General features: G+C 41.6%; 1 protein-coding gene across 4 annotated transcripts in view; it reads left to right on the forward strand.

Annotated features, from left to right (window-relative positions):
• The window catches only part of ZNF385D (zinc finger protein 385D), a 620,384-nt gene that overhangs the window by 391,123 nt on the left and 202,187 nt on the right, over positions 1-27,074 (forward strand). For all 4 annotated transcript variants that reach the window (XM_074945662.1, XM_074945663.1, XM_074945665.1 and 1 more), the window contains one exon: positions 11,814-11,956. In XM_074945662.1, the coding sequence (XP_074801763.1) occupies positions 11,814-11,956 (143 nt within the window). The remainder of the gene's footprint in view (positions 1-11,813; positions 11,957-27,074) is intronic.

Genomic DNA, 27,074 nt, shown 5'->3' on the forward strand with positions numbered 1-27,074 from the left:
GCACTGTATGTGAGCTCTGAGCAGTCATACTGCTCCCTTAAGTATGAAACTGCAGAAAAACCTGAGTGTCTCTGGATTAAGTTTAGAAGTGTGAGCAACAAGGGTGATGTCGTTGTGGGAGTCTGCTATAGACCAGCGACCAGGGGGATGAGGTGGACGAGGCTTTCTTCCGGCAACTCATGGAAGTTACTAGATCGCAGGCCCTGGTTCTCATGGGAGACTTCAATCACCCTGATATCTGCTGGGAGAGCAATACAGCAGTGCACAGACAATCCAGGAAGTTTTTGGAAAGTGTAGGGGACAATTTCCTGGTGCAAGTACTGGAGGAACCAACTAGGGGCAGAGGTCTTCTTGACCTGCTGCTCACAAACCGGGAAGAATTAGTGGGGGAAGCAAAAGTGGATGGGAACCTGGGAGGCAGTGACCATGAGATGGTCGAGTTCAGGATTCTGACACAGGGAAGAAAGGAGAGCAGCAGAATACGGACCCTGGACTTCAGAAAAGCAGACTTTGATTCCCTCAGGGAACTGATGGGCAGGATCCCCTTGGAGAATAACATGAGGGGGAAAGGAGTCCAGGAGAGCTGGCTGTATTTTAAAGAATCCTTATTGAGGTTACAGGGACAAACCATCCCGATGTGTAGAAAGAATAGTAAATATGGCAGGCGACCAGCTTGGCTTAACAGTGAAATCCTTGCTGATCTAGAACACAAAAAAGAAGCTTACAAGAAGTGGAAGATTGGACAAATGACCAGGGAAGAGTATAAAAATATTGCTCGGGGATGCAGGAGTGAAATCAGGAAGGCCAAATCACACCTGGAGTTGCAGCTAGCAAGAGATGTTAAGAGTAACAAGAAGGGTTTCTTCAGGTATGTTATCAACAAGAAGAAAGTCAAGGAAAGTGTGGGCCCCTTACTGAATGAGGGAGGCAACCTAGTGACAGAGGATGTGGAAAAAGCTAATGTACTCAGTGCTTTTTTTGCCTCTGTCTTCACGAACAAGGTCAGCTCCTAGACTGCTGCACTGGGCAGCACAGCATGGGGAGGAGGTGACCAGCCCTCTGTGGAGAAAGAAGTGGTTCGGGACTATTTAGAAAAGCTGGACGAGCACAAGTCCATGGGGCCGGATGCGCTGCATCCGAGAATGCTAGAGGAGCTGGCGGATGTGATTGCAGAGCCATTGGCCATTATCTTTGAAAACTCATGGTGATCAGGGGAAGTCCCGGATAACTGGAAAAAGGCTAATGTAGTGCCCATCTTTAAAAAAGGGAAGAAGGAGGATCCGGGGAACTACGGGCCAGTCAGCCTCACCTCAGTCCCTGGAAAAATCATGGAGCAGGTCCTCAGGGAATCAATTCTAAAGCACTTAGAGGAGAGGAAAGTGATCAGGAACAGTCAGCATGGATTCACCAAGGGAAAGTCATGCCTGACTAATCTAATTGCCTTCTATGATGAGATAACTGGCTCTGTGGATGAGGGGAAAGCGGCGGACGTATTGTTCCTTGACTTTAGCAAAGCTTTTGACACGGTCTCCCACAGTATTCTTGCCAGTAAGTTAAAGAAGTATGGGCTGGATGAATGGACTATAAGGTGGATAGAAAGTTGGCTAGATTGTGGGGCTTAATGGGTAGTGATCAATGGCTCCATGTCTAGTTGGCAGCCGGTATCAAGTGGAGTGCCCCAAGGGTCGGACCTGGGGCCGGTTTTATTCAATATCTTCATAAATGATCTGGAGGATGGTGTGGATTGCACCCTCAGCAAGTTTGCAGATGACACTAAACTGGGAGGAGAGGTAGATACGCTGGAGGGTAGGGATAGGATACCTATCATCAATTCGACATTGGTGAGGCCTCATCTGGAATACTGTGTCCAGTTTTGGGCCCCACAATACAAGAAGGATGTGGATAAATTGGAGAGAGTCCAGCGAAGGGCAACAAAAATGATTAGGGATCTGGAACACATGACTTATGAGGAGAGGCTGAGGGAACTGGGATTGTTTAGTCTGCGGAAGAGAAGAATGAGGGGGAATTTGATAGCTGCTTTCAACTACCTGAAAGGGGGTTCCAAAGAGGATGGCTCTAGACTGTTCTCAGTGGTAGCAGATGACAGAACAAGGAGTAATCGTCTCAAGTTGCAGGGGGGGAGATTTAAGTTGGATATTAGGAAAAACTTTTTCACTAGGAGGGTGGTGAAACACTGGAATGCGTTACCTAGGGAGGTGGTGGAATCTCCTTCCTTAGATATTTTTAAGGTCAGGCTGGGATGATTTAGTTGGGGATTGGTCCTGCTTTGAGCAGGGGGTTGGACTAGATGACCTCCTGAGGTCCCTTCCAACCCTGATATTCTATGATTCTATGATTATGTGTAAATTGCATAAATTAAGATGTGTAGGTCGTTAACACCACACTAGAAGTGCAAATGTTTTCATTTTCCTGAAGGTGAGGCTTTGCTTTGAAAAGCTTGAGAAACACTGACTTAATGGCACTTTTTCTTCTTGTTGTTCAACATACTAAGTCTGCTTGGCATTTAAAATCAAAGAAATATGTTTAGCACTACTTTTTATGTATCTTAATAGTGGATAATTGTAAGGCTCCATGCTTCTCTGGAAGGTTGCAATAGGTGTGAGACCAAGGGACGATGGTTCCATGGTTAGGAGGCTGGTATGGACTTGGAGAACCTGGGTTCAGTTTCCTACTCTGCCTCCAATTATTTGTGTGGCCTTGGAAAATTCCCTTAGCCTCTCTGTGTCTCAGTTCCTCATCTGTAAAATGGGGATAATAGGGTTTCCCCATCCCACATAGGTGTTATAAGGATAAATAGTAGACCTGTGCATAGGGTGACCCGCTGTCCCAATTTTTATAGGGACAGTCCCAATTTTGGGGTCTTTTTTTTATATAGGCTCCTATTACCCCCGACCCCCTGTCCCGATTTTTCACGTTTGCTGTCTGGTCACCCTATCTGTGCAGATAATATTAATTCTGTTTTGTGGGGGATCTGATCATTCAAAACCTCATTTCATTCCAGTTTGGAATGGAAACCAAACATTTCTAAATTCTCTGTGAAAGAAATTGGAGCCCAGGCTCCAGCGAGAGCCGCACTGGAGCTGCTGGCCCTAGAAGCCTTGAGGTCCCTGACTCTGGAGCCGTGTACCCGGTAGATTGCGGAGGAGCCAGACTGGTGGGTTGGCAGGAAACCTGTCTGTGTTCCTTTGGAAACTTGGTTGAAATTAAACTGTCTTCACAGCACATTTCAATTTTGATGAATGGGCAAGCTCCAATGGAAAATTTTGTAGGAATTTTTTCTGACCAGCTCTAATAAATACATTAAATATTGTGACACGCTCGGGTACCATTTATTCCTTGAAAGCTATGATTATAAGTGAGATCTGGGGTACAATGGGTTAATATGCTTCATGGCTAGAATGTGTGAAGTACTGGGTTGTGGGTTCAGATCCCGTTTTTAGTAGATTTTAGATTAATTTGATTTTTTTTTAATTCTTGTTTATGGGGGCAAGAATGTCCCCCATATGCACTGTGAATCAGCAGTACAGGGCATTTGAATGGTTTCTCTTGTACTAAAAACAGGAGGAGGTGGAAGGTCATGTCATCAGTTTCATGTGACTACCATTGGAGTTACATACAAGCAGCAGAGAAATGTGCTCCCATATATGCATGACTATAGAGACAGATTCATTATGCTATTTAAATATCTCTGTCTTAAAATACATTTTTATATCTCCCAACATGCTGCACCCATACTGTAAATGCAAAGAAATAATGTAAAACTGAGGGTGCATTACTTTGCATCGGAATACATAGTCCCAGGTTGCTATAAATAAATTAGAGTTTATTTTCCCAAAACAAGTTATGAACTTTGCAAGAATCACAATTACATCTAGACAAAAATAATTCTCTAGATATCAACAGCTGAGTCACTGTCAAATTCATCCTCTGCAAAGTTATCAACTGTTAATGTGACCTGCTGCAAAGCCTATGAAAGAAAAGCATGGATTGCCATATGTTGTACAGGTTTCTAGGCTTCCAACTTCCCTACTCATGGAAGTCAGAGGGAGTTTTGCACAAATAAGGACTACAGACTGGACCCTCATTTCTAAGGTTTATTCTCTGTTGTTAGGTTTCATGTCATCTTTTCTGAAATTAAAAATGATTATATCACACATTTGTATTTGAATCTGAATATTTTCATTTTCAAAAGCATCTTGAAGATTTTTGCAATATGAAAGAACAGCACTAAAACTTGTAATACCAAATGAGAAATCAAGTGCATATGCTTCTTTAAAAAACTTCAAAGAATTGAGACCTAACGTTATAAATGTTAGGCATCATCATCAGACTTCCAAACAATATGTTGCTATTGCAGCATTGGACAAAGTAACTCAACTCTAATGTAGATTCATTAAGATCAACAGGGATGAGTACCAGAGATGAATTTAGTCTGCCAAATTTTAATATTTAAAATAGATCTGTTTACATATAAATAATATATAGCATGAAAAATCAAATTAATGTTCTGTATGCTGAGTGTGCATGCTCTAAATACTAAAATAGTATAGTATAAAGGCCATTTGTCCTTTAAATGAAGAATATTTTACCAGTGGAGGTTAAAATAATTCATCAGTGGATACTGTTTATTCTGGAACAGAAGTAATCTTGAAAGTGCCAGTATAGCACTTTCTAAGAAAAGCATCTGTTGCAAAAATTAAGACTATTGATCCAAAGATGGGGAGCTTGTTCAGAGCCAAATGAACAATTTAGCAGTAAGAACATTAGTAAGGGAATGTGACCTAGTGGTTGTAAGATCACATTAGCCTGAAATATTCCTGAAAGGCATATCTACATTTCATATCCCATGGACAAACCAATTATTTTCAAGCTTCCTGTAGTTCTCCCCTGATCTAAGAGCCTTTTTCGTCTGTCTTGTTACAATTCTTTAAAAATCTCCTTCCAAGTTCTCTGCAGATCTGTTTGTTCAAAAATTATGAAAATTTAGTATCCATCATAGCCAGCCCATCATTCTTAATGCTTATATCTTTTCTTAATTTGTGAACAAGATCTGTTCAGACATGTCAAGAACACTTACTTGTCCTCACTGGTGACTAAGGGCTGGGTCCACAAAAGGACTTAGGTGTATAACTGCTCCTTTAGGCACCTCAAAACCACTGCTCAGCCACTATCTAACTCTTTAGGCACCCAGGGGACTTTAACAATCGAAATTTAGGTGCCTAAGTTTCTGCCAGTGAGCATGAGTACAGCTACCTCAACCTAGGTGCCTATGCCATGCCTAAGCCACAGCAGGAACCTCAAACTAGGTGTTCCCCGGTGGGTCCAAATTTGGTAAACAGGCTCTGAGCATGCCTAAACGTACTAACAACTGGCGGAGGAGGAGATGGCGTCCTTATCCACTTTTAGCTCAATGATGAGAGCAGTCACCCAGCCTGAGGGAAACCCAGCTTCAATTCCCCTCTCTGCCTGCTTTGGAGAAGAGATTTGAACTTGTGTGCCGTAACCACTGGGCTGTGAGGTATTCTGGGGTGAATTTTTCTCTGTCTCTCCTGTTGAAGCCATTCCACTGTATATAAATAATTAGTCATTGGAGCAGGTGGACTGGAACCTGGGTCTTACTCTAAATGGGCTATAGTCATTCTCATTTTCTTTGGCTTGATTAATATTTAATTATCCCACTGGGTGGCAAGGCACCTAGAAGTTAGGGCATTGCAATGCCTAAATCGCTTTGGATCTAGCCCTAAATCCATGGCAAGTTTAAAATTTAAGCTGTTTTGAGATTCAAAGCACAAAAAACCTTAATTAAAATAAAACAAAACAATATATGCATCCCCTTACCCCAAACACACTTGTATACTGTAAAAAATGTCTCAGCTAATGTTGAACATTTTCTGGGGAAAAAAATAACCTTTGGGCTCAGACTCTGCATAGTACATTTTAGCCTTTAACAGTGATTGGCTGGCTGACTTTAAGGTCCTGTAGAATGATGGTTCTCAACCTGGGGGGCCGCCAGCAGGTTTCAGGGGAGGCTGCCAAGCATGCCCAGCATTAGACTCTCTAGGGCTCAAGGCAGAAAGCCAAAGCCCTGCTTCAAAGGACTGAAACCCAGATCTCTGAGCCCCACCACCCAGGCTGAAGCCGTAGCCTGAGCAACTTATCTTCGCAGTGCCGTCTGTGGTATGGGGCCCCAGCAATTGCCCTGCTTGCTACCCCTTAACGCCGGCCCTGGCTTTTATATGCAGAAAAACAGTTGTTGTGGCACAGCTGGGCCAATAAATTTTATTGCGGGGGGGGAGGGGATCAGAAAAAAAAGGGTTGAGAACCCCTGCTGTAGAAGAATGGGGGGCTTTTCTCTTGTCACCTTTGGCTCAGGTAGTAAAAACCCTCCATTAAGATGCAGGATTGTTATTTCCGAGTCCCATTAGCTCCAACCAGGCTATAAAGGGAATATGAGTGTTACTGTGAGCCAGAATGAACTAGGGTAAGAATGACGGTTCTGGAGAGGATTCCAAGGAATAGCCATTTGGGGAGAAAGCAAATGCTAAGACTTACATTTTGCGATTGGTTTTGGTTTACTGAAAAGCAGACTCCAGGATGGGAGTGAATTTAGACACTAGTTTAGGGTCTCGGGTGATCGGCTGAGAATGGAATTAGGGAATCAGCCTGTTCAGACAGCCTAAAAGGAAAAGTGTTTGCCAAGTAGAATGAAAATAGAATTCAGAATTGAATTGTTCTTTCATGTTATCTTTGTTGTGGTGGCAGTGAGTGATGGAATAATTTTGAGAGGATTAGATTAATAGATTACATGAGTTGTAGAGTTTGTGCTCAGTTGCATAGCACCTAAAGGTTCCAAATATTTTTTAAAATTATCTAAACTGTTTGAGTCTGCAAAATTGAAATCTCATTTCTGAGATATCTGGCTCTTCTTCTTCTGGAATTTAAATGTGAAGTTGAGGGAAAGGATGAGGAATGCGCATGTGCACGTGCAGAAGGAGAGGACAGGTAGGCTGACAAGTAGAAAATCTTTCTCCAGGTCCAAGTCACAAGAGTTGTGGTTGCCCAAGCTGTTTGGAGCAGAATGTCAGCGGGATTGAGGGATAAGGGCGTTGCCCAATCACTCCGGCAAACCAACAAAAATCGTATTTGTGTACTCTCAGTAGCAAACAATCATTGTTAGGCCCTTCAGTACTCCCAGGCTATTTTCTGCTGTGTCATCATTGTTGCATAGTTGATAAAGGGTAGCCGTATTGCAATATATATATACACTGTGTGTGTGTGTGTGTGTGTGTGTATACATACACACTCCTCCTCCTCACCTAACAGTGACCTACAGAGTATATCAAATTTTCATTTTGAAACAACTTTCTGTTAAGAAATTTATTTTAAATTATTATATCATACAATATAATAGAATCAAAAACAAAAAGCAGAATGTTTTTATTTGACCTGAAATGATTTATTTTTAATTTTATTTCATGGACATTTTCAAAATTCTTTAGTAAACCACACTCCCTTTCCCCACATTATGCATTACAAAGTATCAAATTGCATGCTAAAGGGAATGAGTAGGAAAGGTGTTTCATGCACAAATCACTGCTGGCTTTGGAGTAACATCTGCTCATGTGAAATATCCCATCTAGAATGTGAATCTTACATGGCAGGAAAGTGCTGCGCCAAGTATAGTGTATGCTCACAGACACAAATGCAGTATTGACTGCTGTACTTGACTTAAAATACCGCAAAAATAACCTTTTTAGTGGCAACATAGTCAAATGTCGAGTTGGGAGTGAGTGGAATTAGTTGAACTTTTCAGAATTTCAACCAAAAAAAATGTTTCTTTTGGTTATAGAAAAGGGCAAAGGTTCAAGTGGGCGAGTTTTTATTTATTTTTTTTCAAAACCAGTTCACTCATATTTACCCAGTGTTTAATTTGTAACAAAGAGGTGCTGGGGCTCAAGCAGTTTTTTTACATTCATAACCGATGCAGCAAGCCAGAGGTACAAAGGCTATGAACTGCCAAGCCTAGAGGTGCCAGGGCTCAGCCCTGGCACAAATTAAGCACTGTATTTACCATGGATGTGTTGTCAGTGACTCTGGCAGAGGAACTATGGTGCCTGTATTTTAGATTCTTTGGAATCTCGGCCAACAAATGATTGCCTCAAACTTAGTTAAAATACTAAGGTTACCGTGTTTCTAAACAGCAATATATTTTTCTTCCTTGTGAAGAAAAAGCTGGGCTCACACCCCAGACATGAACACTCCTGAATTTTGGGGATGTTTAAATCCAGATTAGGATCTGAACTTTTTGTTGGGATTCTGGCTGAACCACAATATCAAAAGTCTGCAAATACTAAAGTATTAATAGATGTCTTGCCACTTTAAAAAGCAGTAGTGTAGTGAAGGTCAAGAATCACTTTATCTCAGGATAATTTTTGAGGGAATGTTCAGGGCCTCAAGCGGTGCCCAGTTCATAGCAAGACTGTGTTCTATCCCTGCTGATGACCTCTGAGAGGGGAGCCTATGTCTTCCTCAGGCACTAAGCACAGGGTGTCAAAGGCATGTGGTGAGGAGGACAATATTCCATTTTTAGTTGTGGTCTATAGGATGGGGTGTGAATATACAGTTGCATATCTCCCTCCATCCACAGTGAAACTCTTACTACAGTCAACGAGAGGTTTGCAAAAAGAGCCAGAGTAAGTATGTCCTTCAGGTAATAACTAAAACCGTGTAGGTATTGTTGTTACTTGCTAAATGCATTGTTGTCACATTCAGCATTGCTCAGTGGGAAAATGTACTCACCTCTATGACCACCATATTTTATTTCTTTTCCTTCCCTGTTCTCCTTCCTCTTTTTGTCTCTCTCTTCCCTGTCTATCCTCATTTTCCTTCCCTCTGCTAGTAATGAAATTAGATTCAATGAAATTAGACCTGCTTAAATAGCCACTAGTCCTGGTATACAACTGCAAAGTGTATCCAAAATGTACTGAACAGGGTTGGCTCTTAGCAGGGAACGCACATCCAGAGTGATGTCAATGCTATGACAGCAGAACTCTCCAAAGCTCCAGGTTCTGATTACCTACAGCAATGGCATTGTAGTCCCCAGCTTCTTACAGGATGACATACCATAAAGGATAAAGTGACTCCTTCTATGATCCTTTATCACTGTCACATGACAAAGGCCTCAGCTACCTACTGTTGCCACCCATCTCTGCACAGTGCCATCTAGTGAGAGGAACACAGTCAAAAACATAAACTTCAGCCAGCTCTACAGGCCATTGGTTGGGACTAGGAGCCTCTGGAACTGAGTTTAAAAACCCAGGACAATCTGGGCTAAACAGAGGACAAGTATACTAAGCAGCCCAGTTGCTCCATGCTATTGCAGTAGTGTCAAACACTCACCCCACTTGATGTAGTTATGTATGCTGTAAGACTGTCAGGTTCTCCAAAATTTGATCTTTCATTTTTTTTAAAATTAAGTTTCTCATTTTATGGGTGCAAACATTGCATTTGGTTTACACTTGGAAGGTAAACAAGGGCAGCTCTGTACTCCTGTCTACAACCATACAGCTTAGAGCAATGGCCGTGCTCTCACATGCACCCTTCATCTCACTGGGGTGTTAACTCAAAAGCCTTATGATGATATTTCAGAATGTCAGCATTGAAATAGTTAATGCTGATCGTTTAGCAGATGGGATGCAGAATGGGTGGGAGTGAAGTCCATGAGGGGGAGTCCTCAATAAGGTGGTAGTCACTAGTAGGAGGTTCCCAATTCCTGATCTACTATGAATTGAAATCCCAACAAACAGATGAGGAACATCTGGCATCTAATAGGCACCTGGGCTAGGACTTTACTTTTTTGCAATAGTATGGGTGATTTGTGGTTGGACACCACTTTGAAATAATTCTTTGCAAACATCCTGGGGCCCTCTTGCCTACCCATATACTTACCAAGTTTTCTTTCTCTGTTTGGCTGGATTTATGTTGTGTAGCACTACAGTGAGGCCTGTTAGAGTTATTTTTTACATAGTCCACGTAATAATTCCATAGGTTCATCTAGTCCGGTATCCTGTCTCCAGCAGTAGCCACTTCACTAATTTCTGCTATCAAGCAGATGATAAATAACTTTCCAATGGACTGTGGTGAATGCAGACTTCTTGTCATATTTTGATGTTGTCTCTGTGTGCTCGACTGCCTTACTCGTACAGTCCTGATTCTGTGCACTCTTACACAAACGTAAATCAGCAGTAACTCCAACAGAGTCAGTGCAGTTACCCTAGTGTGAAACCAGTGTGAGAGTATGATGAACTTTAAGTTAATTCCTTTGGTGTACTAGTGATTAATGCGTCCTTTTCAATAATACTGTGCCAAGTGTTTCATAGAGGAACTGAAAAGATGTTAAAAAATATTGCCTTTGATCATTTGCCTCCAGCTGAATTTATACTCAGAAGCCGAAATGCTGATGTCCCTGCTACAACTAGTTAATTAAATCTTATGCTGTTAGCCCTCAATTAGAAGCATTGAGTCGCAACTCTGATTAGCAGATTTGCTGGCCAAATGTGGACAGATTTAGTGGGTCATTCTGACTGCTGTATATATGAACTCTAATGAGAAAAATATACTACTTGTTTATGAAGCAAGTGTGTGTGTGTATGTGTGTGTGAGAGAGAGAGAGAGAGAGAGAGAGAGAGATTTTTGATCTGTCTGTCTTTGTGTTCAGTGATGTGGTGAAACTCCCTTTCCATTTTGGCCTCCTACCAGCCTCTCAGATTAGAAGAATACTGGCAGATTTCAACAGTTTCCTAGGATTCAAACAGTCTTTAATTAACAGTGAATTGATCTTTTGGAATGTAACCAAAATATGGGAGACGCTGGAAGACGAGATTGGGCTTGAATATTTCCAGCTCTCAATTATCTGGACTATGTTGGGATCTGTGGCAAGGGGCAAACAAATCTGTAAAATCGTGGTTCATTACAAACAGGTGGCTGCTTATTGGTATGCAAGGGGATTTATTCATTTACATAATGTTCCCACAGAACTGTTCATTGGTAGCTTTAGCAAGGAGGAGCTTTTCTGCCTTACAGAGTTCTGAACCAAGCCCATCTACCGCAAGAGCAAGAAGCGTCTGTCAGCAGCTTTAGAACTGCAGTCGCATTCAGAACTTTGACAAACGCCCGTAATGTGGTATTTGGTTTATAAGTGTGCATTCACAATAGACTTTTACTGGTCAACGCTTGAGGCAGGAAGGTATGATTTGCTACTTAGGTTTAAGTTTGTGCTGAAGTTGTTGGGCTAGAGAAATAAATGAGCTTTAAGAAAATAAAATTTAAAACAAACAAGTGAATGGAAGAGTTTTGCACAGTCACCAGCTGAAATCATTTTTACTTCATGGAAGAGTAAAACAAAAAAAACCAAACCACTTTTGGAGCTAAATTGATATGGAGTGTTTGAGTAAAGGACTGTGGTTTCAGCTTTGATTTTATAATAGAATCAGGTTAGCTGAACATCTAAAGGAAAGTTTGACTTGAACTATACTAACATTTCAAGATAATCCAGGGGAGGGAAATGGAGGTTTGCTAGCTAATTTTAGAGAACTGAAAGACTGATATCTTAGTCAATTATCAGCAAAGAATCATAAACATTAGTTAAGCCTGTTGCACACTTAACAAGATAGTAATTTGATGGTAAATACAAATGTGTGTGTTTAACCTGACACTGGCATAAAACTCTTTCTATGTTTTTTTTATACCAAGAATCACTTGCTTACTGTCTTCTTTCATATTTTTCCTTGAAGGTGGTACATGCCAGAGCCCTGCTCTTCCAGCCCTGGTGCGTACTCCAGCCCCACCATTACAGCCATCGCTGGATATTAAACCATTTCTTCCATTTCCCCTGGATACAGCAGCAGCAGTCAATCTCTTCCCCAACTTCAATGCAGTAAGTACCGCACTGGTGGATTAATGTCTATTCCGCTGATTTACAATTCTCTGGAGATACAAGTAGGCTCCAAATGGAACTTTGTCTTCACTTAGGATATGAGGACATTTTACCAGACTAGGTTTTGGTACATGTGTTACAGGGTGGATCCAAGATGAATAGCTCTCATGATGATGGAATTCAATTGTCAGTCACCAACATGCTTCACTAAAAATCCTAAATAGCAACATATGTGGGTGAATATCAACAGCAAAACTTCAGGGACAAACTGAAGCAACAATGAAAATATAACTAATATACAGTATACTTGCAGATTTGAATATCAGAAAACGAAACAATGTATTTTTTCTCTTTCATCAGAGGATTTTTTTTCTTTGCCCTTACAACTACCATAGATTTTAGTTTCATCTTTAATAATTACTAATTATAAATGATCCATCACACTTTGAGAAAAATGTTACCATTTAAATGTTTCCGTCCATTTTTTCTAACAAAAGTCTATTTCATAATCCTTCAATTTTTCCTATATCTGCTGACATAATTAATTCTGTAAACGAAATTGTAACTTGGTTTTAAGTTGATATCACATTTGCTGCATTTTACTATTTTTTGCCTGACTAAAAGCAAGCAAGCACCAATTGCAGAACTAAAAGCAAGCACCAATCATAGCCCCTTTTGCAAGATGCACAAAGCCCCTTGCCTTACGTACAAATACTAGATGTTGAAAAAATACTAGATTAAGAAAAGATAGAAGAAGCTGAAACTTCCAAATCAAAAGAAAATAATTCTAATTCATATATATATATAGAGAGAGAAATAATTGAAATAATTAGGAGTAGTAAAAGAACATGTCAGTTCTCTAAGTAGTTAGTAATTTATAACAAATATCAGTAATTAGCTATTAATCTACTTGTTTACGATGTTTATGGGTATTCTATTTACTATAAAGATATTAAAAATGTACTAATTGCTAATAATATTTGCTAGTCTTAAATACAAGCAATTAACAAGAACACATATTAATGAAGACCCCAGAAGCAGTAAGTTGCAAGCTGATTACTTTGAAATCCTCAGAAGCATAGCACCAATTCTAAACTATTCCCTAAAAAAAGTATTCCTCTTTGAAAGACACCCTGTTGAGATAAAAATCATATCCAGAAATGTCATAAGATTAAACCCCACAGGTTTTTCTTACTTGTGTTACTGATAACATGTTTTGAAACTCAGGGGCTGCCAAGTGCCATTTCAAGTTGGGGAAGGGGTGGAGGGGAGGGACATAGATTTGCCCCCCTTCTGACAATCCTCTTCCACACCAGCAGCCTGGCCCCGCTGTCCACCCCCTCCAAATCTGAGTGAATGGCGTTGTGACCTAGCACATACCTGAGTGGCATTGTGACCCATGCACCAGGCTGCAATGCCACCTACGCAAATTAGGACGGAGGGATAGCTGAGCCATATCCGAGTGAGTGGCATTTTGACTTGGGGTCATGGGGTTGCAGCACCACTCGCATTTGGCTTCACCAAAAAGTGGTCAGGCCATAGCCTGGGTTTTTTCTCCCTAGCTCCGTGGCCTATTATAAAATTAAAAAAGAAATTAAAAATCTTATTTACTTTTTATGGTTTTTGCTGCTTGTTTACTTTTTGCATCTAATCCAGTGTATAAAACTGGCCAATTACACTATTATTGTCTGTTATTGTCAGTTTCACTTGCCAGTTTTCATTCACTAGCAGAATTGCAGTGTTGACTGAATCCTAAAACTTCAAGTATAACTTAAATTATGAAGCCACATACACATCTTTTCTGTTTGTTTCTTTTTAAACAAAATCCCCATTTAGGGCTCTTATGTCATGTACCATTAAGTGGCACTTGCAAAAGTATACCAGTGCTGCAGGTGGCTGATAAGCAGGCACTATAAGGCCATTCCAGAAAGTGCCCTTTCTCAGAATCGATACTTTGGGAAATGGCCTCAAAGGGGGGTGTGTGTGTGTGTGTGTGTGTGTGTGTGTGTGTGTGTGTGTGTGTGTGTGTGTGTGTGTGTGTGTGTGTGTGTTTTGCTGTGTGCTGGGAGCTGCCTTCCTCCCAACATTTGCAAAAGTGGCTGGTATTTCTTGGATGTCCCAACTCAAATTAAGTATTTATGAATTAAACATATACATTCCTACTACAGTACATTTTGAAAGAAAAAGGATGCAATACAATTATTCAGGAAATTAGAAAATAAAAATGGTCTCCTACCAGTGCCCCTTTTGTTGCTCATCACCAAACATTTTTCTACTAGCAATCCTTTCTTTGCTTACCCCCCCACCAAGTATACTTTAGACTCTCTCTGCCTCTCTCCCCATCTTTCTGGCAAGCTGGGACTAATGTATCAAGACCCCTAGTCCCTTGCCTGAAGTTCAGTCTCATGTAGTGTTATTGTTGCTGTCTCTAAAGTCTGGTCTACAGTAGAAGATTATGTTGGCATAACTATGTTGCTCAGGGGTGTGAAAAATCCACACCGCTGAGCAGCACGGTTAAGTTGACCTAGTCCCCCATGTAAACAGTGCTAGGTCAATGGAAGAATTCTTCTGTCGACTTACCTGCTGCCTCTCAGGGAGGTGGATTACCTATGCTGATGGGAGAACCCCTCCCGTTGGCAGAGGTAGCATCTACACTGAAGCCCTACAGCGGCACACCTGCAGCAGTGCAGTTGCACCGCATTTTAAGTATAGACAAGCCCTGGTATTTTGCCATCTGCTGAATTCACCTTTGCTGAATGTGACATTCCTGAGCAGGAGGATCCAGTCACCTCAGGTGTTGCCATCAGCACCCTCTCATACTTCATAGCTGCAATATGACCCCTGCATTCTGATTTGCAGCATCACACTTTGAGTTCCGCTTTTCCATCTGAACAATACAATATTGAGCATTGCTACCTTTAGTTTGTAAGCCTGAATTGGGTAAAGACATTCTGTAAACATGTCGGTTGGCTGAGAAATCCTGCGTCTTTCTAGAAATTCTTTCCAGTCTGAAAAAAAATCTGTGAGGACGTGTGAGCTGCAGTGTCACATAATCAGCCTAAGGAGAAGGTAGCATCCAAGCCAGTTTTGCCTTTCAACAGGACATTCTGACAAGGACGTACATTTAGCATGAGAGAAAGAGAACAAATGTAAGATTTGACCAAAGTGTCTTTCCTAAATAGATTTGTTCATGTATGATGATTTTGTAAATGTGCTTTATACCCAGTGATCTCAAATTCCTTTACAAACCTGCATTAACTGAGTTTCACAATACCCTGTGAAATAAATAAGACGTGTTACGAGACTAAAGTAAAGTCAAGCAGCAAGTCAGTAGTGGAATTGGGACTAATAATCAGGACTCTGGCTTTCTAACCCTGTGCTTTAAATGCTATATTATACTCCATCTCACTACTAGTACTCATTCCAATAGCAGATATATTAGCATTGGCCAAATCACTGAGACCTAGAAGTCACAAATCATATTTGAGGCAACAGACCCTCAAAAGACCCCCCTGTCTCTCCCAAAGTCCTAGCAAACAGATGGGTTTTGCAGTATATTCATAAGGTCAGCTCATTTGGGCTATTTCAGAGCAAATTGGAGGTAAGTTCCAGAGCCCTGGGCCCTGTACTGCCAACTTTCCAGAAGCTCTCTTTCTTTTAAACCAAGGGGTGGGGGTAGGAAGAATCTAGCTTAAATGCTTCTGCTTGACTGCAGCTGCAGCAGTGTCACAGGGGAGAGAAGACATCTCTCAGGTTGGCAGGTCCCAAGCCATTTAGGGCTTTATCAGCTCTCCCTAGAAACATGCAGCCAGTGCAAAATCATAGTGCAATTAAGTAATGGGTGTGCTTCTAGAGAAACACTCTGCTTAAAAGCAAGCTACATTAGTTTTTTAAATAGATCTAAGGGGTGAAGCTAGATAACTTTCTGGATCTAGTTGAGCTAGATATAAAAGTGATGTAGAGTTATGTGTACACAAGCAATCCAATTTACCTAGATTGTAAATCTCTGGGGTGGGGTGGGGGGGGAGAGAGAGAGAGTGAGAGTGTGAGTGTGTGTGTGTGTGTACATACACATTGCATAGCACAATGATGTCCTGATACTGATTGGGGCTCTAGGAGCTACTGCAATAGAACTAAATAATGATACTAACAATTATATTTTATGTTATGATTTTATCCACATTTCAGTAAAAGTCCCAATACAATATTATTTTGTTTAAAATCTCTCAATTTGGGTCTCAGAAGGGTTAGCTGAAGCAATTACTAATGGATGCCACCGAGAAAGAAACTGACCTCTGGCCTGTGTGAAGGCAGGGCAAGCAGTATCGACCATCTGGGGTAGAAGATGTTGGGGATGGAGGACACTATAATTTTCCTTTCCAAACACTTCATGGGGAGACTGGTGAAATTACAGGTTTAGGCATAAATATACTGACACATGAAGAGAAGGGAGTTACCATACAAGTGGAGAACCACTGTTTACAAGGCCAATTCAGTCAGAGTTGATGTGGTCCACTCCCAATAATTGATGAGGACGTGTCAATACCAAGAGAGGAAAAAATGCTTTTGTAGTGAGCCAGCCACTCCCAGTCCCTATTCAAGCCCAAATTAATGGTGTTAAGTTTGCAAATGAATTGTAGCTCTGGAGTTTCTCTTTGAAGTCTGTTTTTGAAGTTTTTTTGTTGAAGGATGGCTACTTTTAAATCTGTTGTAGAATGTCCAGGAAGATTGAAGTGTTCCCCTACTGGCTTTTGTATGTTACCATTCCTGATGTCTGATCTGTGTCCATTTATTCTTTTACGTAGAGACTGTCCGGTTTGGCCAAAGTACATGGCAGAGGGGCATTGCTGGCACATGATAGCATATATCACATTAGTACATGTGCAGGTGAATGAGCCCCTGATAGTGTGGCTGATGTGGTTGGGTCCTCTGATGGTGTCGCTAGAGTAGATATGGGGACAGAGTAGGCAACGGGATTTGTTACAGGGATTGGTTCCTGGGTTAGTGTTCCTGTGGTGTGGTGTGTAGTTGCTGGTGAGTATTTGCTTCAGGTTGGGGGGCTGTCTGTAAGTGAGGACTGGCCTGTCTCCCAAGGTCTGTGAGAGTGAGGGATTGTTTTCCAGGATAGGTTGTAGATCGTTGATGATGTGCTGGAGAGGTTTTAGCTGGGGGCTGTACAAGATGGCCAGTGGTGTTCTGCTATTTTCCTTGTTGGGCCTGTCCTGTAGTAGGTGACTTCTGGATACCTGTCTTGCTCTGTCAATCTGTTTCCTCACTTCCCCAGTTAGGTATTGTAGTTTTAAGAATGTTTGATAAAGATCTTGTAGGTGTTTGTCTCTGTCTGAGGGATTGGAGCAAATGCGGTTGTATCTTAGGGCTTGGCTGTAGACAGTGGATCGTGTGATGTGTCCTGGATGGAAGTTGGAGGCATGTAGGTAATTATAGCAGTCAGTAGGTTTCCGGGTGGTGTTTATGTGACCATCGCTTATTTGCACTGTAATGTCCAAGAAGTGGATCTCTTGTGTGGACTGGTCCAGGCTGAGGTTGATGGTGGGATTGAAATTGTTTAAATCCAGGTGGAATTCTTTAAGGGCCTCCTTCCCATGGGTCCATGTGATGAAGATGTCCTCAATGTAGCTCAAGTAGAGGAGGGGCGCTAGGAGATGAGAGCTGAGGAAGCGTTGTTCTAAGTCAGCCATAAAAATGTTGACATACTGTGGGGCCATGCGGGTACCCATAGCAGTGCCATTGACTTGAATGTATAAGTTGTCCCCAAATCTGAAATGGTTGTGGGTGAGAACAAAGTCACAAAGCTCAGCCACCAGGTGTGCCGTGGCCTCATCAGGGGTGCTGTTTCTGATAGCTTGTAGTCCATCCTCGTGGAATATTGGTGTAAAGAGCGTCTACATCTATGGTGGCCTGGAGATCACTGATGTTTTCAGGCCAGGTGTTTTCAGGGAGATCACTGATGCATTGTAGTTTCCTCAGGAAGTCGGTGGTGTCTTGGAGATATCAAGGAGTGCTGGTAGCGTAGGGTCTGAGGAGAGAGTCTATATAGCCAGATAACCCAGCTGTAAGAGTGCCACTGCCTGAGAAGATGGGGCATACAGGATTTCCAGGCTTATGGGTCTTAGATAGGAGATAGAATACCCCTGGTCGGGGCTCTAAAGGTGTGTCTGTGTAAATTTGTTCTTGTGCTATAGCAGGGAGTTTCTTGAGCAGATGATGTAGTTTCTTTTGGTACTCCTCAGTGGGATCGGAGGATAGTGGCCTGTATAATGTGGTGTTGGAGAGTTGCCTGGCAGCCTCCTGTTCATGTGTTTTTCAGGTTATCTTTGAATGTTCATTCTATGTCATGAATTTGACATTTTCTATTTTAAAACAAAGCATAAAAGCAGCATGCTAATTAGTCTGGTAAGCTGAACGTTTGTAGGTCCTAATACTTAACTGTACAGCAAATGCGTACCGCGGAGTCATACGTAAAAAGGAATTTTATCAACTTGGCCATTTAAATTGAAGACAGCATACTGCTGTGCAAGCCCTGAAGAATCTCTTTCTCTCTCTTAAACTCATCAGTTCAATGTGAGTTTATTTGGTAAAGAAACTGAACAGAGTTTTTACTGCGTCTGGACATATGAGATTCTGGATAGAAACAGTATGGAATACTTTGCTAATTTTAAAAAAAAAAGTATCATAACTTTGGTTACAGTGAAGAAGAATATCTGTGCAGTAGGAAAATAATTATGAGGAATATAAATATAAATAAACATCTCAAATGTGTTGATCACACATTTGGTATTCTCAGGACGCCACACCTTTTCTGCTACAAAATAAGATACTTTTTAAAAATATCTGAGCACTGGAGTCTTAGAAATATGAACTTAAGGCACTTTTAATTACTGCATTGAAAACTAAACAATGGATTTCTCCAAGCTATGTTTTTTCCTGATCACTCGCTACTCTGCAAAAGATTCTATAAATATTACCTCACATTTTGTGGACTTAGTCTGCTAAAGGATATGCCTAGCTTATGTAAAGTGAAAGCTAGAAAAAGCAAATTTTCATAACTTCCCTGACCCCAAACAACTATTCGTAGGCCAGAAGCTTGACATGTTGGTTGTGAAATTGTACATTCTAGCCTCATTCTACATGCTGAACTCCCAGTGTGGTCAATGGAAAGTCTGCACCAAGATTGTGGGTAAGACATGTCCAGGGGTGTGCTCAAGGGGAGGCAAGCAGAGGCATGCCAGGCTCCCCACCCACTTAGTGCAGGCTCAGAACTGCTCCGAGGCTGAGGCGGGGAGAGCAAGCTCCTCCGGCCCTGGGCCAGAGTGGGAGATGACAGCTCCTCCAGCCTTGGGCCTGCGGCCTTGGGCCAGCTCCACTGGCTCTGGGGCCACAGGGGGAAGGGCGGAGAGCCAGCTCCACTGGCCCCAGGGCTGCAACAGGGAGAACCAGGTCCTCTGGCTGCGCGGCGGAGAGGGAGAGCCGGCTGTGGAGGAGGGAGAGCCAGCTCTTCTGGCTGCAAGGGGGGTGGAGGGAGAGCCAGTTCCTTCAGTCACGCGGGCAGGGGGGAGAGGGAGACCAAGAGCCAGCTCCTCTGGCTGTGGGAGGCACAGAAAGTGCCCTTCAAAAAGCAGCCAAATTTTTATTCCTGTGTACACCCCTGGACATGTCCTTTGCCAAGCAATAAACCCATGGTTACTCTTTCGAGTCCCAGGTTGGTTTTAAAGAAGTGCAGCTATGTGCCAGAAATACAGCGCACATGGATTTTTAAATGATGAAATGTTGTATAGAGGGCTCTTGTTCAATGTATAGTTTGCCTTCAGTGCCTTGACTTTTCTTCCAGCCATTTACACAATGCGGCAGTATTTAAGGGCCCCACATCTCCCTTCTGACTATGGAGCACTGAGCCATATGGAAGAGGGTTAGGCATTAAGCGAATGGAGTTGGGAGACAAGAACTTCAGTGTCTCCTGGAAAATGGATGAACATGCTTGCCAGGGCTATTAGTTTCCATCTGTAAGTCAGATTTTGCAGCACACCCTCCCTGACTAGCTGGTGCACAGGTAACTGAGGCCTCCCCACCCCATTTCTACAGGTGTTAGCAGGGAGCAATTGAGACTGGCCCTTTTGCTGGCAATTGCCTTTCTCCTCCTGCAGCCTTATACACCTGCATGGGGCAAGCCACTGTTTATTAACAATTCAACTACTTAACACAGAAGGTAGCCCTATGGTTGCTTGGGAGATGTAAACGACCTGAGCAAGCAACTGGTAGGAATAGACAGTACACAAAGACTTGTTGCTGACCCAGGAATTTCCTGGGGTTTAGGGCCAGGACATATGGAGAATAGAAGCTCACAAAGGGCCCTCCAGAAGATATTTTGAAAATTTTCTCTTTAGGCTCAGGGTCTCAGGTAGTTTGTTGTTTATCATGGATGAAATGTAGCTTTTGGGGCCAAGGCAATCAGAAATACTTGTGAGTTTTACAAATCATCACTGCTGGCAGTAGGAAATTTACAAAATGAAAACTGGTTATTTTGCATTGCTCTGCGAAATGGCCACACTGTCTGGGTTAACTGAATATGACTATTTTTTCTGAAGGATAGAGTGTCCTTTAAAGTGCAGCAGTCACAATGCTCCGCTTCAATAAAGGTTCAATAAAGGGATAGTCATGGCAAAACATGACTTCAATTTAGTATGAATCTAAACAGCATTTTTATACAAGGACTTGGTAATAAGAACGAACTGTTATGTTGTCACTGATTTTTAACTTGGCTTAAAAGTGAAGGCACTCTATCAGGTGAGGAACCATAATGCACCAAACCCTTTTAAATGTAATGGTGAAACAGAGCAGGAGGGATGTTATTGCTTCTGGTAAAGAAAAGAGAGAGAGCCTCAAGATTCCACTGCTTGTCCGGTCATTTACAGGTGTCTGTGAGCAGAATTTTCGTCTCTGGCTAATAGCAAAAGTCATTTGGGAGCTATCTTCACTCTGGTGTCTGATTCCTTAGAGCCCACATCTCTAGCACTAGTCAACTGACATATTTGCCAAAATGTTAGAAAAAGCTGTAATTGGACTTTAATAGAGCTGGGTAAATTTAGGAGTAATGGCCTGGTTCACAAACAGGAGAAAAAGGGGGTAGGGTGTAGCCAAACAAGCAAAGAAAACAAAATCCGGGCAATTCAGACATTTTGTTTTGGTACTCACAAAACATGAATGAATCAACACTAGTATGAAACATTCAATTATTTGCAGAGGCCAGGTTTGTTTGCTGAATCCTTTAACTGTTAATCTGTGCTCTACGCCCTTCCTGAAATATGCCCTGACTCAGATCCTCTTCTATCGCTGAAGGGCACACAGCTCAAGAAGCACAGGGCAAAGGTGGTCTTTGTGCTTACCCAGTCATGGGTTGGTTGTGTGCCAGCTCAGTCCACTGGAGCAATTTAGACCAGTTACTGCCAACCCCAAAGAAGCTCCAACCATACTCCTGTCTTTCATCTATGGCTTATATCAACAATCAGACATGGCAGGTATGCTAGGAGTTGCTATTCTGGCTCTGTACTACTGGTTGATTCTCCTGTATTGGGGTGAACATGATTGACTGTGCTTGCTTTAGGCCTGCTTTCCACTGCTGTCTGTCTTGTATAGCTTTCAGCCTCTTTTAGCAACCAACCAGTCAGGTCTCCAGCATGTTTCAGTCCAGACCCCAACAATGGTGTCCTTGTAATCACATTCTAAATGTTACCTTCTGTTTCAACAGCTCTATTGGCTCTGCTCTTGGAGCTGTTTGAATTTCCTGCCAGTTGGTTGGAGCAATGTTCTGCAATTTTCTTTTCGGATTATGCTCCAGTAAGAGAAGTTAAAGCTGCTCTGTGCTCATGATGAGCAGCAGACACATGTTGTCAGATGGATGGCAGTAGTCTTGCAAGGTTAGAAGGGCTTATTCCTGGGTAGAACTGAATGAATGTTGCCAAAAACAAATCCATGAAAAGTTTTCATTTGAATTTAAATTATAGTTGCAACAGCTGTGTTCACACTCATTCTGTTTGCTTTCTACAGACATTCAAATGATCACATTTCTTCCAACAATGGGAAGCAAACTTTAAGATCATATTAAAATACCCTAGGTTGTTCTCTACTTTGCACAACATAGTGTCCATGGTATTTTTGAGTCTAGGGTCTCCATAAATAGCAGGATATAATTCCCTTGTTCACCTCCTCTATTTCCTGTTGTCTACCAGTTGTTTGGAGTGTGCTATGTGTCAGTGGTAGATCTGTCTTTTCGGCTTTTGATGGACCATAAGTATGATTTTTTTCCCCAGTAGGTAGAATAGTGGTGTTGGCCAAAAAACAGCACCTTCTTCAATGACCAGGTTCATGGCTTCGTTGAGTGTCCCCACTGATGTCTCCTTATGGGTGGTCTTTGTGGGCAGGCACTTCAGCCTATATTCCTTCTGGATCTGAGTATACCAATGCAGAGAGAAATGTTGTTCATGGAATCAGTTGAGCCTGTGGTGCGTGGAATTCCAACTCTTGTATGATAGCACACAGCCTCTTCAATATATTCCTGGCAGTGTATTATTTCTTCAATCACTCATCGTGGCTTACTGGTGCTTGTTCTTGGTTCTGCTACTCCTAAGGCTGCCCCACTGATAGTCAGATTTATAACCTGCACCCACTGGTTCATGTGCGTGTAAATAGCCAAAAGTGTCCCTTGCCACTAAGTCTTAGTAGTTGTCAACCAAATGACTGGATTTGATCTGTGACCTGGAAGTGAAAACCTGTGTGTGTCATTATCAGATCCTGAGCTGAAGCTGAGTCAGGGTAAATTTTCCTTTAAAAATCCCAAATATGTCTTCCAATTTTCTGCTGTAATTTATTTATTTTAAAAAATGAATAGCATCTAAAGATCTTATATATCTTTGCTTTTAAATTGATGCTTAGTAATACAGAAGGAATAAAGCTTTCCTACTTAACTATTTCTGCATTGCATATGTGCTAGCGGGCACTGCAAAGTGGGCTGACAGGTAAGAAGCTATCTGAAAGTCATAGCATACTACTCTGCTACAGAGCAGACTTTTTTGGAGACTGAGGATTCTTCAGACTCTCTGTTTTGCATGCAAAACATCATCATAAAAGAAATTAAATGAAGTGCTCTTCAGATTTGTCAAGTCTTAATGAGTAGAACTGCTTAAAAATAAATTTTAATAAAGCATTAAAAGCAATGTTTTAATCAGTTGATGTTTACACCCTTTGTCTTAATAGCACTCAGATGAAAAAGATCAATGATTATTTTATTCTGCAAAGATAATAAAACCTTTAATGGGTGGCATAATCATAAAATCTACAGTTTAAATATGGATGGCTGGTATTAACTTGTTTTTAAAAGCTGCAATTAAAGTGAAATGGAATCACTTAAAGAAATTATTTGATTACTGTGGTCTGAGGAGGAAAAGAGTGAAAAACATTCTAAATTCATTAATATTTCTGTTGATGAGACAAACATATTCACAGAGACTTGCTTGCATTGCTAATCTAGATGAATAACTAGTTTACTTAATTTATCCACAATCTATGCTTTGTTCTTTTATGGACAAATTTCCAAGAACAGGCATGGAAATAAGCATGCACGTTCACCACAGGAAATTTTACACTCTGACAAAAAGCACCCCTTTGGCACCCTACACGCTATTGTGATAATCTTTGTACAAAATATGCCTTGAGAGTTATCATTTGAAAACTAATAACTCACTGGTCAATAATATCGTGGTAAAATATTTGTAGCAACATTATAACTTATAAAATCCCACTCTATGGTATTATTAGCACTTGTTGGAAACCACACAGCCTGGACCAGGCAAAAGTTGTTCAACAGGTCGGTTCTAAACAGAGGAATGAGTTTTTACATCAATTTACATAGAAGTAGTAAACAGGATTCTCGAGACAGCAGGGAGAGGAAATGGCAGGAGACACAGCAAACTTGTAATTCAGCAAACAAATGAGAGGAAAGCGCATGGAGCCCCTACACCACCAGTCGTAACCTTCACTGTTTGAATCAACTTTGCTTTGAGGGGTAATCCTCAGAAGAATCCATGTCAGAGTTTCACTGGCCTATGAGAGAGGAGCAGAGAACCCCAAGTTCTCTCTTTCACCTAAGAAGACAAAGGCACCGGCACTTTTGGGCCACTGGGAGAGATGCTGACCAAGAAAAGGGTCAGTCATCATCTTGCTGGAAGACTGTAGGTGAGACAGGACATCTTAAATACAGCCTGGAACCAACACTTGCTAGATGCATGTTTTCATTTTTATTTTCTTGTAACCATTTCCAACTTTATCTCCTGTATTTGAATTAATTTTAAATCCTATATTCTTTTGTTAATGAACTTGTTTTATTTTTTTTCAGCTTGGAAAAGAGGAGACTAAGGGGGGATATGATAGAGGTATATAAAATCATGAATGGTGTGGAGAAAGTGAATAAGGAAAACTTATTTACTTGTTCCTATAATATAAGAACTCGGGGCCACCAAATGAAATTAATCAGCAGCAGGTTTAAAACAAAAGGAAGTTCTTCACACAGCGCACAGTCAACCTGTGGAACTCCTTGCCTGAGGAGGTTGAGAAGGCTAGGACTATAACAGGGTTTAAAAGAGAACTGGATAAATTCATGGAGGTTAAGTCCATTAATGGCTATTAGCCAGGATGGGTAAGGAATGGCGACCCTAGCCTCTGTTTGTCAGAGGGTGGAGATGGATGGCAGGAGAGAGATCACTAAATCATTACCTATTAGGTTCACTCCCTCTGGGGCACCTGGCAATGGCCACTGTCAGTAGACAGGATACTGGGCTGGATGGACCTTTGGTCTGACCCACTATGGCCGTTCTTATGTTCTTAAACCAATCCAGTGCTGTGTTTAAACTGAACTGTTTTGTAACTCCAGTTAAAGTTGCAAACTGTTGAATGTTGACTCCTTTCAGGAATCATAAACTGTCCAGGAGAGGGCTGGACAGTGCAGAACACACAATTTGGGGAAAATCTGGAACTTGGAGGGTGTTGGGGCAGCCTGCAAATGGTAACCAAGGCTGGTGGAAGCCAGAATGTGAGTGGTATGTTACTAACAGGCTGCTGGGGTCAGAGATGCTATACCAGGGCTGAAGCTATATAGAAACACTCAAATCTACACTACATGCTGGTAGGCTGTTTGTGAGGGCCCCAGGTTGGGAGCTACAACAGCAAAGCATTGTGAGGCACCCAAGGTTATGGGTCAGGTGGTGAGACAACCCCTCAGTGGTTTGGATTGCACCCCAGAATGTGATATGCACATAAAAATAATTTTTGAGCACGATTACCTTTTTGAGTGTGTGTATATATTTAGCAATAGTGTTGGTGCCTTTGTTTAAGAATTTGGCCTAAACTACACACATTTTAATCCATGATGATAAATAAATACAAGATTTGAGATTCTATCTTCCCTTCCCACAATTTTAAACCACAGTGATTTTGGCTGGTAAATGACACATGGTTAGGAACACATTCATCTCATGTGTCATGGAATGACTCATAAAATGGAATATTTTTACAGTGTCCATATTCTGTCTGATTTACTTTATCATCCCATCATTTTTTTAACAAGGAAAGACAGTCCCTGAAGGTTATATATTGGACGTGTACAGTCATATTGAGATTTTAAATTCAAGATTCTCATGCAACTGCTGGTTTTCTTGGCATCTTTCCTTTGGCTCTACTGAATGTTTGAAGTAATACTGCATAAAAAGAGCTAGACAAATGAAACTAACAAAATAATTCATAATTAATTGTGCAAAAGATTACAGTATATTTTATTATAAAAATATATTTTAAAAACAACAGAAGTGTTAATCACATTTTTACTACATATCAAAAAGCAACATATTAATGGAGTGTCATCTCATAATTCAGGGAATCACAAAGGCGGCTTAAAGCTGCCTTTGCCTCACTTGCAGAAATGTCAAAGATGCTTTAATGGCCACAACTGGTGAGGAGCTCAGTTTTTGTCTCATCCAAAAGATGGAGCCCCCACAGCAGAGTGTCCCTAAGCAAGTGCTGGGGCATGTCATTGCTTACTTAGAGAAAACAGTGGTACCTACCAAATCACCCAAACAACTTCCTCCAGAACCCTATATTTTCCTTTGGTGCTTTCCCCCCAAGTACTGATCCGACCTGATCTTATCTACCTAGTGAGATGTGATTAGGCCACAGACTGAGCTAGTATGATCATGGAAGCTGTAAGTTTGCTTATGGCAAGTAGAGCTTGATTTTCCTGACTGTTACCCCATCCCAGTCTCTAGATGGTGTCTGAGTGTATCAGGGCAGGGAGACTCCTAGAAAGATTTCCCTTGGGTGACCTGCCTCTACTTAGAGGGGCTCTGGCAAGGAGGGATGGGACCAAGGATGGGGAGGAAGTCACTCTCTGGCATCCATTTTAAGAGAAGCTTGTGGAATAGAGGACACTAAGATGCTACTGAGGGGAGCTGGATAGATGAACTGCGCTGTGCCTGCATAAGCCCCACTTAACCCGTCTTACTGACTCTGCCACCACGCTGCAGCATTAAGGGGGAGTCAAGCACGAGGATCCTGCTGGTTCCTTTATAGTTTGTTGTTTTGAGACATTAGCTATATAATATTTGATGTACGTATGGTTTAATGTTGTGATCCTAACTGCAAGCTCTTTTTTTGTCCTGCAGTGCCCACCCTTTGCTGCTAAATGTGCCACCTCATTTCAGAAACTTTCTACCTACTGAGCTTTACTGGTTCTGTACCTCCCTTTAGAAAGTGTATATTCTCCCAGAGATTTCCAGGTGGAGGCACCAGACACTAGTCTGTCACCAAAGCTGCAGTTTTAGCCGTTGTCACGTCCTGCCAACGCATTTGAAAAATAACCATTGGGGTGACATTTAGAGCAAAGCCTGCTGAGTACATCTTCCAAAGAAACTGCTCAGGTGCCGTTTTATGAGAAGTTGTTCCTTGTCACAACCATGGAATAATAAATAAATAAATTCAGGTATAAACAAGTTTGGAGTTATGAGTTGCAATTCAATTGTGGGGTTGTGTTGACTGTGCAGAGGGCTAAGCCTTTATG

Source organism: Natator depressus, chromosome 2 (assembly GCF_965152275.1).
Source record: "Natator depressus isolate rNatDep1 chromosome 2, rNatDep2.hap1, whole genome shotgun sequence".
Classification (NCBI taxonomy): Eukaryota; Metazoa; Chordata; order Testudines; family Cheloniidae; genus Natator; species Natator depressus.